At 41.8% G+C, this 14,028-nt stretch overlaps 2 protein-coding genes across 2 annotated transcripts; one reads left to right on the forward strand and one right to left on the reverse strand.

The window, feature by feature from the left end:
* The first annotated feature begins 275 nt into the window (after positions 1–275).
* On the forward strand, positions 276–3,831 carry LOC149840106 (pentatricopeptide repeat-containing protein DOT4, chloroplastic-like). Its single transcript, XM_090004998.1, has 3 exons — positions 276–373; positions 1,879–3,258; positions 3,645–3,831. The coding sequence occupies exons 1-3, from the start codon at positions 276–278 to the stop codon at positions 3,829–3,831; spliced, it is 1,665 nt and encodes a 554-aa protein (XP_089861124.1).
* Positions 3,385–13,778, reverse strand: LOC149840107 (uncharacterized). The gene is made up of 9 exons (XM_090003039.1): positions 13,622–13,778; positions 12,471–13,552; positions 10,859–11,202; positions 5,522–6,892; positions 5,255–5,428; positions 4,808–5,150; positions 4,667–4,737; positions 4,445–4,567; positions 3,385–4,277 (listed from the first exon to the last, which is right to left on the reverse strand). Coding segments are annotated over exons 1-9 (3,894 nt in total). The 5' UTR covers positions 13,624–13,778; the 3' UTR covers positions 3,385–3,893.
* Positions 13,779–14,028: the final 250 nt, after the last annotated feature.

Here is a 14,028-nt window from a genome sequence, read left to right on the forward strand (position 1 = left end):
GGAGAGAACGATCGTGCTCTGCCCTGTGATTGTACTGGCGGCTAACAAAATCGAAGTCCCTAAAACCCCAAAAAATGCTCCGAGAAAAAGCGAATTGATCCGATCGGTCGGAGAAGACGGAGAGGACAACGAGGGATCGGAGAGGGAAAAGGGGGAGAAGGGAGGGAGCGAACATACCGAAACCCTAGATAGCAGGAAGAGGGCGAGGGACGGTGGAAGGGGAAGAGAAGGATATGAACTTCTTCTTCTTCTTCCTGCTTCCTCCGCAAGACGGCATGAGCGAGGGTCCAACCCAACGGCTGACGTCGCTCGCTGGTGGAGGCCACGGAGACCCGGAGATTGAAGAGTCTCGTCCTGAAGCTGGGTCCGATTGGTAGATAGTGGGATGGGGCCTAGGTTCAAATCCTATGGGAGTCACTCCTTGCACATGCCGAACGTGGCGACTTCTTTGGGGCAAGGAGTAAGTCCACAAAGTTTTATACTGTCAGGAAGCACGTCTATTGATAGAACCTGCACTGGATCAGGATCTGACTTTAAGTCGCTGATATAAGGTCCGGGTTGGAGTTAGCATAAAGAGTATGGTGAAACAAATAACTTTTAGGGATGTAAACGGTTTGGATTCGGATGAAACATGGTCAAGACCATGTCCGATTAATCGGATATGGGTCAAATGGATTCAATCTTTTATGTTTTTTCAGTCTTTTTATACTTCTAACCCTCAAATGTGACTTAATATTAAATTTAGTAAGAACCAGCACTTGGATCATGTTTTTTCAACATATATGTCGGATTTTGTGAGAGTTGAAAAATCAATAATACCAAATTTTCAAACCTCAAAATACACATTTGAAAAACTATGATCGAACGATCGATTCCTACTATTTGACTATGCTGAACACATTTATGCAATCAAATTTGATCAAAACCACCTTTCCCTGTTAGTTCCAACTGGGGTTCCTTACCCACCAGGGTAGCAAATACTATCCTTTTTATATATGTTATAAAAAGTTATCAATGTCAAAAAATTCAGAATCCCTGTACACAGGAAATGTCCTGAGAAAATGATATCTTCATAACCTGAAAAGATCAGGTGCAATATGATTGCACATATTTGTGCATGATCACCCTCCATCTTGTGGACAGGCCCTGTTAATTGTGAGGCCCAAGGCCTGATGGAGGGCAATCAGGTGCTTAAAGAACAAATTTTGTGCCATGTGATTGCACCAGTTCCTTCAAACCATATATATATATATATATATATATATATATATATATATATATATATATATATATATGTATATATATATATATATATGTATATATGCATGTGTGTGTGTGTGTGTCACTGGAATATGCAAACTGAAAATATAAGAACTAATGTGTAAATTACATTTTTTATGAATTTTTTATTCTTTTTTCTTGAATGTAACCTTACTGATGAGATCTAAATGCTTGGTTTCATAAGAACACGCACTTGAATCATCTGATTTTGATGCATAAATGATTAAGCTTTTAAAATCAATGGCTCATATTTTTCATAAATAATCAAGCATTCAAAAATCATATTTTTTCATCTAAAATACACCATTGATTCCTAGCAAATTCATTACGCCAAGCACATCCACATGGTTGGATTTGCAAAAAAAATGCTGGAAATGCCCATATTTCCAGTTCTCATATATATATATATATATATATATATATATATTCCCCAGGCTGCCCAGATTGCCTTCGACAAACCATCTTGTCTCTCTCTTTTCCTCTCGACTAGCAGTTGCTTACCCAGAGAGTAGCTATCTGCTTATGATGATCACTGAACCTTGACCACCGAATCCTTGTAAAAGCCCCGGTGTTCTCTCTTTGTATACATGTTTCCAGTTTGACAGATGAATGCAGCAACCTGTTTGATAAAATGTCCCTTACAAAGTCAGACGAATACGCCATTGCAGACGTGCTCAAGGTGTCGGCGAGGTTGAAGCTCTTTGACAATGGAAGGCAAATGCACGCCCTCGCTATAAAACGTGGTTTCTACAGATTTATAGTCTTGGCTACAGCTCTGATGGATCTCAACATCAAGTGTGGACATCTAGCGGATGCCCTGAAGCTGTTCAAGGAAATGCCTGACAGAGATGTGGTCTCATGGACTTCCCTGATTGTAGGTCATGCGCAACAGGGGCGGTATGTCAAGTCACTGACTCTGTTTTCGCAGATGATTCAGGAGGGTGTGGAGCCCAATTGCCATTCATTTTCCGCAGTTCTATCTGCTTGTTCCGGTCTGCAGTCTTTGAAACAAGGAGGGCAGATCCATGCCCAGCTACTGGTGACCGGTGCGCCTGCTAATTCAGTTGTGGAGAACAGTCTTCTGCGCCTGTATTTAAAATGCTTTGACATGAACGCTGCAAGGAAACTGTTCCACAGGATGCCTGTTAGAAGCCTGGTTGCGTGGAACGAGATGATTTCTGGTCACGTAGAATGTGGGCAACCAGAAGAGGGCCTCAAACTCGTGTACAGAATGAGCTATGACAATGTTAAGCCAGATCATTTCTCCTACGCTATGTGCATCCATGCATGCTCCAGACTGACCTCCATGAATCAGGGCAAACAATTCCATGGCTGCAGTATAAGAAACGGATACGACTCAGATTTGGTAATCAGCAACGCTCTTGTTGACATGTATTCCAAGTGTGGTTGCCTTGCTTCTGCAAAGCTGGTATTTGATCTGGTTCCTGTGAAAGACACTATTCTCTGGACAGCCATGATTTCTGCATGCGGCAAATTTGGGCAGGTAAAGGAAGTTGTGTCTATGTTTGAACAGATGCAGGAGTTGAGTATACAACCGGATGGGATAACTTACATTGCATTGCTTTCTGCGTGCTGTCATGGGGGACTTGTTAGCAAAGGCTGGCACTATTTTAGAACCATGCATGAGAAACATTCAGTTTCACCTCAACAAGAGCACTATGCCTGCATGGTTGATCTCCTTTGTAGAGGCGGGCGTGTTCTTGAAGCTTATGACCTCATAAAAAACATGCCAATGAAACCAGGTGTCACTGCCTGGGGAGCTTTTCTCAACTATTGTAGTCTCTATGGTGATACAGACTTCAGTAGATTGGGAGTTATCCAACTTCTCCAGTTGGACCCCAAAAATCACAGTAATTATGTAGCCATGTCAAATATCTTTGCTGCAGCAAGTGATTGGCATGAGATGCTTGAGATCAGAGAGAGAATGAAGGATGAAAATGTGAAAAAAGAGCCAGGGTGTAGTTGGATAGAGGTCAAAGGCAGTGTTCATACCTTCCTTGCAACCAACACAACTCATCCACAAATAGATGAGATTTTGTGTATTCTTGATAATTTAAATACATGTATGAAAGAAAGCAGATATATTGAAGGCTAGAAAAAAGCAAAATTTTCCAAGATTCATGACCAAGTTGTCCAGATACAATGAAATACAGCACAAAATTTCAGATTCTTGGTTCTTACAGAATTTTCTAGTTTAAATCCTAGATTACAGAAATTTGTTCACAACAAATGGCTTTTGAAAAAAAAAATACAGATTAGTGTTACAGTATATACACTAGCCCGTATCTGATTATCTGATTCAAGGCCGACAAACTTCTTCCTTTTCACATGTACATTTGCAGTACAGGAGCTATCATCTTCAACTGGAATTCCTTCTGCATGTTTGGTCAAGAGGGAAAACTTCTTGTTGACTATATACAGGTTGTTCATGCAGCTGAATTCACACATTCTCTGAAGCTCATTGACAAATGTCCACTATTCATACAGGGATGTACTAGTGACAAGCTTAAAGCATGCAAGAACAGATGACCCATATGAGGTGGCAACACTGCAGCCTCCAATGAGTATAACAACTGGGCTACCAGTTTAAATCACTGAGCTGATTCACTCTCATCAGAACTAGAAACTTTGCTTCTCATAGTGCCAATCTTTGCACCTTCACTTTCTTCCTCACTGTAATTGCTGTCAGCACTACCACTTGAAGCTGAAAGTGCATCATAATCATCATCAGTGACCACTGCCCTCGACCTCCTCTTGCCTTTTCTCTTTCTCAAGCTTCTGCCTTGCAGTGCCAAATGCCTGGAATTTCGAGCCTTGTGTTTTCCCTTTGGGACATCCTCCTGGTGTGTGTCAGCAGTTCCGCTGCCTCCCTCTTCATCTTTCAACTTTGAAGTGTTTGTATTGCCATCTCTGGTCTCAGGCTCTATGTTATCAGCATCAGCATCAAGCTTGAGCTTCTTCCTGCTCAAATTTGTCTGGAAAAAAGTTACTCCTTTAGAAACTCATAGAATGGAAAAATTACACGACACAAGCTGCTCTAACAATGACAGACCTGAGACTTGAGCCCCAGGCAAGAAAAAGCGACTTATATTTTAATACATGAATGCATATTTCAATAATGAAAAAATTCTAATTATCGCACCTTGGGCCCTTGATCAACAAGTTGAGCCCATGCATTCCTATTTCTCAAGCAGTCGAGTACAGCATGCGAGTGGCTTGAATAAGCATATCGCTCACCATTATGCTTCCTCAGGTTATGCCAGTGCTGCCAGAGAGGGAAAAGGGGCAAACACTATCAGCGTGAGAGTGCACATACACACAATAAGACTTTAAGAAATCACCATTCCCAAGGGAACAAACATACCGGAAGTACAGCATCACAAAGCCCTTCATAAGGCATTTCCTTGTTCTTACTGAGAATCTCATCTATTAAACCTGCAGTAAGATAATAAGAGTAAGAAAATCAATTTGACTCCCATCGAGAACAAGACATAGTCTGAGCTACCTGGCAAAGTATGTGTGCTAGCCCCAGCAAGTGCAGTGGCACCATCATCTGATAATTCTCCTGCAGGATTACGTACAGAAGTAACAATCTGATCATTGACCTCTGCAGAGGAAGACTGGCAACTGTTGCCAATCGTGCTGGTTGTGAGGGATGTAGTCTTCTTGACAGAACCAAAATCTTCTGAAGATTTGCCGCCTACATCCCTTCGAGCAGAATCATCAACTTTGGATCCCTCCAGTGGTCTCTGCTCAGGAGGAGATTTTCTGTTGCCCTTTCTTGCTTCAGCCAGCATTGTCCTAGAACTCTCCCTGCTTGTGTCATCTTTGGTCTTCCTCCTTGGCACCTGTGAGAATCATAACAAAGCATAGCAGAATTAGTAAATCTAAATGCATCTTTCTTTTCTTCCCCACCCCCAAACCCACCCATGGAATCATTCAATCAACATACCAAAATATGATCCTTTACACCAACAGAAACTGATGACGTAACAGAGGAGTGCCTGACAAGTGTGCTGAAAGTTGTTTGTGAAGCCCCTTGAGGTATGCTTCCTGCATGACGCATCCGTGATACCCGTGGAACCCTGGGAGAGCTGTTAAGTTCTTGATGCAACAGTAAAGCAAGCTGTAAAACCAGTATGACAACAGTTTATCAGCTAGTGAAAAAATTAAGAGAAAGCCTTGATGAATACAGAAACAGAAAAGAACCTGCACCCACCTCTTCGTCACTTAATGCTGCAGACACACTAACAGGTACACTGGTGTGCATTAGAGGCAGCGAATTCACCACCTTCATGGATGGTTGTAAAGATTCATTGTTCTTTTCAGTTTTGCGAAATGAATCTGAAGCTGGCTGTTTTAGCACAGATGACACATCCTGTGATGCAACAGTGGGATTCCCAGCACCTGAAGACATAGCTGCTGAATGAGATGGTGATGCTTTTGAAGAGAGCGGAAGTAGCTGGTCCTTCTGTTTTGACAAGGTGCCATGCTTGGAAGTTGAAGAAGAATTCACTGATCTTGCATGTAGTATTTTGGACCCTGAACTCAAAGAGATCTTCACCCTGTCTTTTACTGATGACGCAAACACTTCTTGAGAGTTTTCACCTCCAAACGCACCAAATGAAGCATCCGTTTTCTTATTGTCCATTGACAAGTTTGATTTGTCACTGTGCTTAGTCAAGTGTGTTTTTGCCACACATGCAGACAACGAAGTGCCTGACTGCTTATGACCTCCTGCAGTCGATGATGAATTGAAATCATTTGCAGATGCACTGGCAGCACATTTTGCAGTAACACCTAGAATTGGTTTTCGGATAACTGACTTATGCCTACTGAATGAAGAACTGCCTGATTTTGTGCTGGATGATTTTGATGAGCCTGAAACAAGCTTTGCACCAAGCTTAGACTTGGAAGAACCGCCCTGCAATGCAGAGGATCCTCCTAATTCATGCCGAGATTTCAAAGAACCATCTTGCAATGTAGAGGAACGCCCCAATTCTTCCAACTCTTTACTGCAGGGTTCAGCTTCACTAGATCCATGGACTCCATTCTGAGCAAGTCTTTCATCTTCACAAGTGTGTGATTCTTCCTCGTCCCTATCATTCAAAGATTTTCTCTCTTTCGGTGATGCACTTAAAACTGTATCATGTTCCAGAAGATTCACATGCAGCTTCTCAGTAGCTTTGTCTGAGGTGCCACTTTGCTGCATAGCAGTACGCTTCAGAGAAAATGAAGTTATAGATTCCTGAATGAGGGAATCAGTAGTTCCATCAGGCATTTGAAAATTAAATTTAGGCTCCACATCTACATCTCTGTTGTTACTAGTGGAGGATGAAACTGTTTTATGCGTGCCTGGGTCACCTTCTGCTTCAACTTTGACTTTACCAATGGACTGTACAAAACTTGGTGAATTCACAGCATTTGTTTCTTGTGCTACAGAATTTTCAGGCATAGAAACATCGAGAATGAGATTTGGCTGGTAAGGTGGTAATTCAGGCTCCACGGAAGGCAAGGCAGATGGTCCGTTTAAGTTCACGTTTTGATGGACACCATCTCGGGGAAGAGACACACCATCCATTTCAAGATCCTGTGGCAAATGGGTAGACTGCATCATTTCAAAGCCACACACATAAATATAAATATAAAGAGCTAACCTCAGTAATTGGCACAACAATGAATCAATCCCTCAAGCATATACTATGTATTCCATTTTGTTCAATGTGATCCCAATAATTCCTCGGGATAGTTCCAGCATTTGTTAGTACCACTTCCAACAGTATTCAAACTTTAAAGTAGTCTGAAAACAAGCCAGGTTGGATCATGGCTTACTTGATCAAACTTGTTTGATCATGAAAGGGATCAAGAAATGTGTTTATTTCATGCTTCAGTTACGATCATCTACCAATTTGCCCAACTTGGCCAGGTGGAAAGAATACATGTGTTTTTATATGATAAGTCACCAACATCAATTTCGCAATAAGCTTCTCAAGAAGATTTTCTCGGGAAGATCTTGGCTTTCTTTAAATAATAAAAAATATAAATTTTAAAGTAAAAAAATAAATTTTCAAAAAATGAACTTTCTGGGAACATAATATGATAGCCATTCAATAAATTGAAAATATTGCAATATTTGATGAGTGCTTTATATACATGTATACCTATTTCAATGGGCTTTTATTTCCAACAACCAAACTCAGTATTATAGGATTTTTTTTAAAAAGAGTGATGACACGGTATTCATAAAAATCACATTAGAAAAAGAAATCAAAGGTCAGCCATAGTTTGAGTAGAATCCTCCATTTACTGACTCCAAGGTGTGATGCGACCCAGAACCCAGGACAGCCTTGGCCTTGAATTTGATATGTTTGACACGGCTCACATTTCTAGCTGGCTTTGTATATTTTATGCATACAAAAATGGCTAGAATGAGTTGAAAGAAGTATCCGCTGACAAGTCTTTGATGAGGACACTACATCTGGAACAGGAATAACAGAAGACAGGCCCAGGAAAGACAGAGAGGAGACTGTTGGCATTAGATTTTGGGGCAAGATGCACTCATAAACAATCCTATTTCTGCAGAAGTGTAGATAACAGGTTAGAGACGCTCCTCTTTCACTGGTTAACACATTGAGAATACTAGACTCCAGATAACTTATCCTCTCATGATTACATGCAGGTATGGAATCCTGTTACGTTCCGAGTGGGCCCGGGGTGAAACTGGGTTTGAAACTAGACTCAGGTTAGGTTGGTTAAGTCAAAACAAGGTCTAGGTCAAAAAAAGGTTCTGGAATTTTTGACAAACTTTAGGAAAAACGTGATTTCTCCTAATCGGCTGAACAGAAATTACTCAAATTTGGAGGGTAGCTAGGGGACACGTGGGGAAAGACACTGCAACACACCACAGGGTCAAACTCTACTAGGTTGGGGATTTTTTAGTCCGTGATCAGACTGCAGAAAATCTGTTCAGGTTTGGTTTTCTGGTTTGACAGGTTTCGATAAACAGAGTGGTTTTCCTAACAGGTTTGGAGCTTCAGCTATGTAACACAGACTCTTCTAACAGAGCATTGCACCCGCATCGCACCCGCACCCAGGCGGGTGCCACACTTGGACACAACTTACTTTGTATTAGGTGAAGTTAACCACATTGAGGCCCATTTCTATCCAAAAGTAGATTCAGTTAACCCTAATCAAGTTCATTTTTATCTAATATTATATATATATATATATATAAATACATAAATGCACACACATACATGTAGTGTTAACTTAAAACTGTTAAAAATTATATATATATATATATCGCACCCCCACACCCAAGTTTTTTTAAAATGCCGCATCGCCTCATCCGCACCTGTACCCGCACCCACACCTATGTGACATAGGTTTGGAGTTTTGGGCTGATTTTTGGATGGTAGGCTGAGGACATATGGATTAAGTTAAGGTTAAAATTTGGAAACCAAACTCGTTCTGGTTAAGGAGATATGACCTAAGGAAGTCAGGCTAAATTCTGCAAATCTCAGAATACAGAATGGATTTAGTTAACTATATCCGGTTGGGTCAAGAACGTCCAAAAGTGGCTTTGAGCCTAGGTGGGGGTGGGTTCGACTTACCAGGGCCTAAGGGAGATGTCTTAGAGTACTAGAAAATGTCTAGTTTGCATGGCTAGAGCTGAAGATGGCTTGAAACACCGGCACGAACACAAACCGCTTGTGCTTGGTCCACTATGTGGGCTTGACCATAAGGATCAAGCACACCCAAAAGTTGAGCCAAAAGAGAGACTTGACTAGAATAAAGAAAGGCCTAGAGGCCATGAGAGAGAGAGAGACTAGACGAAAGCCTAGGGGCTCAAAAGAGAGAGAGAGAGAGACGATTTTCCAAAAGAAAATCTTTTTCAATTCAAAATACTTAACTACTTTTCCATGACAAGGGAGCCTCTATATATAGGCTCAAGGGGGCTCATTAGGCAACACCCTTTACAAGAAATCATAAAAAAAAAATCAAATAAAAAATGAGAAACCTAAAGAGCCTTTTTTCAAAATCAAAATACTCTTCTCAAACTCAAGGGAGCCTCTTAATCACAAGAGACTCTTTGAAGTCTCCCCGCTTGCACATCCTTCTAGATCTCTCCAGCTGGACCCTTCTTGGATCTGGGTTTACCTTGGCTTCTCCGCTCCGCTTCATGCCCTGCTTCGCGCTCCGGTCCGCCCAATGCTGAATTGGGTTGGATCCTTGCTTGCTCTGCTCCATCCATGGATGATACGGATTGGATCAGTATCAAATCCCATTCTTGAAATGGCTGAGATGGCAGGCTTGATGCATGGTCCAAACTTCAGGTACCATAAAAAAGTAGGACAAGTCTTCTAGAAGTCGAAATCTTCAATAGACTTCACAGCAGTTTCCCTTTGCCAGAATCTCCTAGGATTTGATTGTGGAAAATATTTACATGGTATAGTTTCTTTTCCCCTCTCCCTAATGAACTCACACAAATATGAAAAACATTCTTCTTACATCCCTATCAGACTACAGAAGCAATAGCAATTCCTTATTACTCTATCATTAATAATCAGATGTATAGGTCAAGTATAACTCTTCTTTCATCTAGCAATAAAATGTTCCACATTCTTCCTAATTTCTCTAATGTCATATTAATGCAGCTTCCTTTCACACAAAATCATATTCAAGATAAGAATAGACTCCACATAGATCAGAACTTCCTGTGCCATGTCATCGAAGAATCACATTTCTGCTAGATGAATCAATGTGAAAGTAATTTTGACAATTTTAATTAATACATGATTAGCTGATTGGTTAACACTCTAACTGCAACTCCACCTATATTTTTGCCATCATTTTCTATGTGCACATATAAACATGAAACTCATGGGATCATGAAAGTCGTAATCATGTTTCCTCATCTGTGGAATTAGTACTTTAGAAAATTTTGTTTTGCAAATTCTTTCGTTTTATTTCTCCCTAATACCTGTGACACTAGACGGGCTGCTTTATCACAAAGGCTCTCATCCTGCATTCGGCAGCCTAGACACCACAAGCTCATTAATTGTCAAGTCAAACAAAGACTGATCTCATAACATATCTATATTTCATGTGCACCACATTCTTCACCTACACATCTGAGAGCCTCACAGCCATCTCCAAGGCAAAAAAAAACAACATACATTTCTCATGACCACAGTCCAAGGATCATACAAGTCCTATGACAATTTGAATTGCCATGGATTTAAACCTTGAGTTACAGGGACTAGTTGGATAAAAACTCAGTGCACTAGAAAAGTAGCCAATCCATCTAGGTACTGACATTTCAATCCTTTAGTAGTTCCACAAACAAAAATACTAAGGAAACCTAGATGCAGAATATAAGAAATATGAGGAAAAGAGTTCTCACAAACAATTAACACTTTTCAAATTTCAATCATAACCATGTAGCATCTCCATACAAATGACCCTCTGGATAGATACAGATATATATCTGCGCTCCAACAGGCACACCAAAATAACAGTACTCAGCATTAGTCCCACAATAGAAGTAGCATACCTCAACTTTGACAGGATCTCCTACAGTGACTTTGTTTTCAGCTAATGGCTTTGTAAATGTATTACTAGTGGTAGCTCCAGTCAGAAGGCCATGGCACTTTTCATCATTCAAATTTTCTTTATTTAGCAAAAAGGTTTGCTCAGTTGCCTCAGTTGAGAAGTCAACCTTAGTCTCGGCCTTGTTACAATTATCTTCCTCGTCTTTATGCTCATTAAAGTTAGACCTCAAAATTATGGTGTCTTTCTTGTCTACCATTTTCAAGACCTGCATGTTTGCACCAGTCAAAGCCACATCTGAATCTTCCCCAAGACACTTTTTAGGTGCATCCCCTGGAGGTGTAAATCCTGGAAAATGAGATAATATTAGCATAAATGAAATCCATGCATATTCATACACAATGAAGGCATGCAAAACGAACTTTATTAAAATGGTTCAAACAAAAGTATTCAAATATTGCTAGGCTCACCCAAAGCACAAGTATATTTTCAAAAGTAGGAAGCACAAATTCCCAAATAAAGGAAGCAAAGAAGCATTAATAGGTTAATGACAAGCACAAAGAAAGCAACAAGAAGAGAAAGATAAAAGTTGTTTGAAGCAAATACGAGGTTTTCTTCTCAGGCACCACTTCTCTTAATAATGACAAAATGAAGAATTGGTAATTCAAGCACAGCAACAACTCTGCCATGTTTCCTCCGTACAGGCAAGTGCCAAAAAATGTGCTCTTAAAAGGGTCAACCCTCGGAACCACACTCTATTAAATGACATTACAATTTTGTTGATGCTGCCACGTTAAATCAGGTCTTACTCATATAGTGAATGATAAATCACTACAAGTGAAAGGAATTATACAATTTAAACAATGAAAGATTTAATATTTCAAAATTTATCTAGAATGACCAGAAAATTAGAAAGGAGACTAGGTATAATTTTCTGTGTGAAAATTAAAATCTTTGTAGAATGAACAAGTCATAGTTCCCAAGTGTGGAGCAAATGGAAACAGATGTTATAAGACTACTGGTTTAGTCATTTGGATCAATGTGTGAAGTGTATTTTACAACGAGAACTGCATAGAACCGTGACTTTCTATAGGAGAAGCACACAGAAAGCAACAAGAAGAGAAACAGAAAACATGTTTAAAGCAAACAAGGGTGCTGCCAAGCACCGGTTGTCTTTCTAATGACATGTATGGGGAATTGGTAATTCGAACAAAGGATCAATCCAAGCTCAATCCAGGCAACGGTCATAAAACATGTTTCAGACGCTTTCCCACAAAAAGGTCAATCCTCAGAACCAAAGCAAGCATACAGTTGTTACAATTCATTAGATTATTGATTTAGTCCACTGCATCATCATATCGTGTATACTTTACAACGAGAACTGTTATGGAACCATGAGTTAGTTTAGGACAAGGAATAACACTTTGTTCAATGTTTGGCGAATATATAACATTTCACATAGTCAGCTCATTGTTGAACTTGTGCCCCCAGTGTATACCACAAAACTGACTGCAATACATTCTCATTTGGAGAACAAATGGAACGAAAATGCAGCAGAAGCCATTTCCGAAAACAACATGCTATTCAAGAACAGTTCAACATTAGCATCCCCTTACCTCTAAATTGGTAAACTCGATCCTGAGTCCCGACTTTGTTCTTATTATGCCCCTCCTTGTGGCCAACCTTTGCCTTCTTCTTCCCCGCATGATCCTTAGATCCTTCCTCCCTCTTTCTCCTACTCAAATGAAGAGTCTGTAGACCGATTTGGGTCCTCTCGATCCTTCCATTGATTGACAAAACTCTGCTGCACACAGCTTTACCGTCGAGCTTCCTGACCCCTTTGGGAGATGTTAGTGCTTCCTGGTCCCAGTCATCCACCGTATGGCTCGCAAAGTTCTCTGGATTAAGCGCGATCTCTTTCGACAAGGAGAAGAGCACATCCGCCCCAATGTTGACAGGGTTATCATCGTCCTTCTCAACCTCCGTGTCTTGCTGCATCTCCGGATCGCATCCAAGCAACGACCCGAAAGCCGGCATCGCCTCCCCGCAGGGCTTCTCGTCCCAGCAGGGGAACTCCCGGTACTGGAAATTGAAATTCTTGGGGACATACCCCGTGCACTTCCAGAGCTGGGAGGTGAAGACCGACGACAACCCCTGGAACAGCCCCGGGTCTCCGCCGGGGACGCCCTGCACATGGACGCGCTCGGCGATGGGTATGTCGGTCCAGAGCCGGAACGGCCGGCGGCCGGCGCAGGCGTCCATCCTCATCGTCTTCGTCGGGAGCTCGACGAGCAGCTGAGCGACCTCCGTCTCCTCACTCTCCTTCCTGCTGCACTTGCTCTTGCACTTGTCGCAGGTGAACGACGTCTCGACGCGGTCGAACCGCGAGCACCGCGTGTGCACCCACACCCCGCACTCGTCGCAGCTCACCATCTCCTCTCCGTCGTCGAAGGTGACGCCGCAGGTGCAGTCGACCGTCCAGGAGCCGTCGACCCAGTCATCCGGCTCCGCCGTCGGCAGCCGGTGCGACCGCCCCTTCATCTTCTTCCTCCCCGCTGAAAACCCTAACCCTAACGAAACTCTATAAACCCTAAACGAAATCGACGGGATCAACGACGATTCGTTCGCTGTCTTTCCGATCGCCGAGATGAGGAATTCGATCTCGAATCCATGTTCTTCGATTCCGCCCACATGAAACCTTAAAAAGGAACAACAGAACCATCGGAGGAAGAAGAGAGGAAGGGAAACCCTAGAAGATGCAACTCACATGGATGTCCGGTTTCCGGTGTTTGGTTTCGCAAGCGCTGAAGAAGGAAAATTCTTTTTCTCACCCTTTTCCTTTTTTCTCTCGCTGTTGTCAGAAAGTTTGCGTCTGCGGAACTCGGGGACTTCGGGACGCCGTGGCGAGGCGGAAGAAGCAGCGGAATCCCAGCGGTATCTTCAACGATGGCATATGCTTTATTTGGCGTCCGGACAGTCGGCTTGTAGCTTGGCTTGTCTTAAGACTCAAGAGGCGGCTCGGTCAATACCAGATTCATTTTGCTACACGTTTGTTTCAAGGGTGATCTATGAATTGGCACACCTTTCAAACAACACCGGCCCCGTGGGAAACCAGCGGTTTCCTATGAAAACCGCTTCATGCAATTTTCATGGGAAATTGCTAAGTTGGCATCA

Source organism: Nuphar pumila, chromosome 4, assembly GCF_984573655.1.
Source record: "Nuphar pumila chromosome 4, dmNupPumi1.hap1.1, whole genome shotgun sequence".
NCBI classification, from domain to species: Eukaryota; Viridiplantae; Streptophyta; class Magnoliopsida; order Nymphaeales; family Nymphaeaceae; genus Nuphar; species Nuphar pumila.

Coding starts and splice junctions, on each gene's coding strand:
- LOC149840107 (XM_090003039.1), bottom strand. Junction 6,893..10,858: donor GAGATCCTGTCAAAGTTGAG/GTATGCTACTTC, acceptor CATTTGCCACAG/GATCTTGAAATGGATGGTGT. Junction 4,278..4,444: donor TTGTTGATCAAGGGCCCAAG/GTGCGATAATTA, acceptor ACTTTTTTCCAG/ACAAATTTGAGCAGGAAGAA.
- LOC149840106 (XM_090004998.1), top strand. CDS start 276: ATGAGCGAGGGTCCAACCCAACGGCTGACGTCGCTCGCTGGTGGAGGC. Junction 374..1,878: donor CCTGAAGCTGGGTCCGATTG/GTAGATAGTGGG, acceptor ACATGTTTCCAG/TTTGACAGATGAATGCAGCA. Junction 3,259..3,644: donor AATGTGAAAAAAGAGCCAGG/GTGTAGTTGGAT, acceptor GTACATTTGCAG/TACAGGAGCTATCATCTTCA.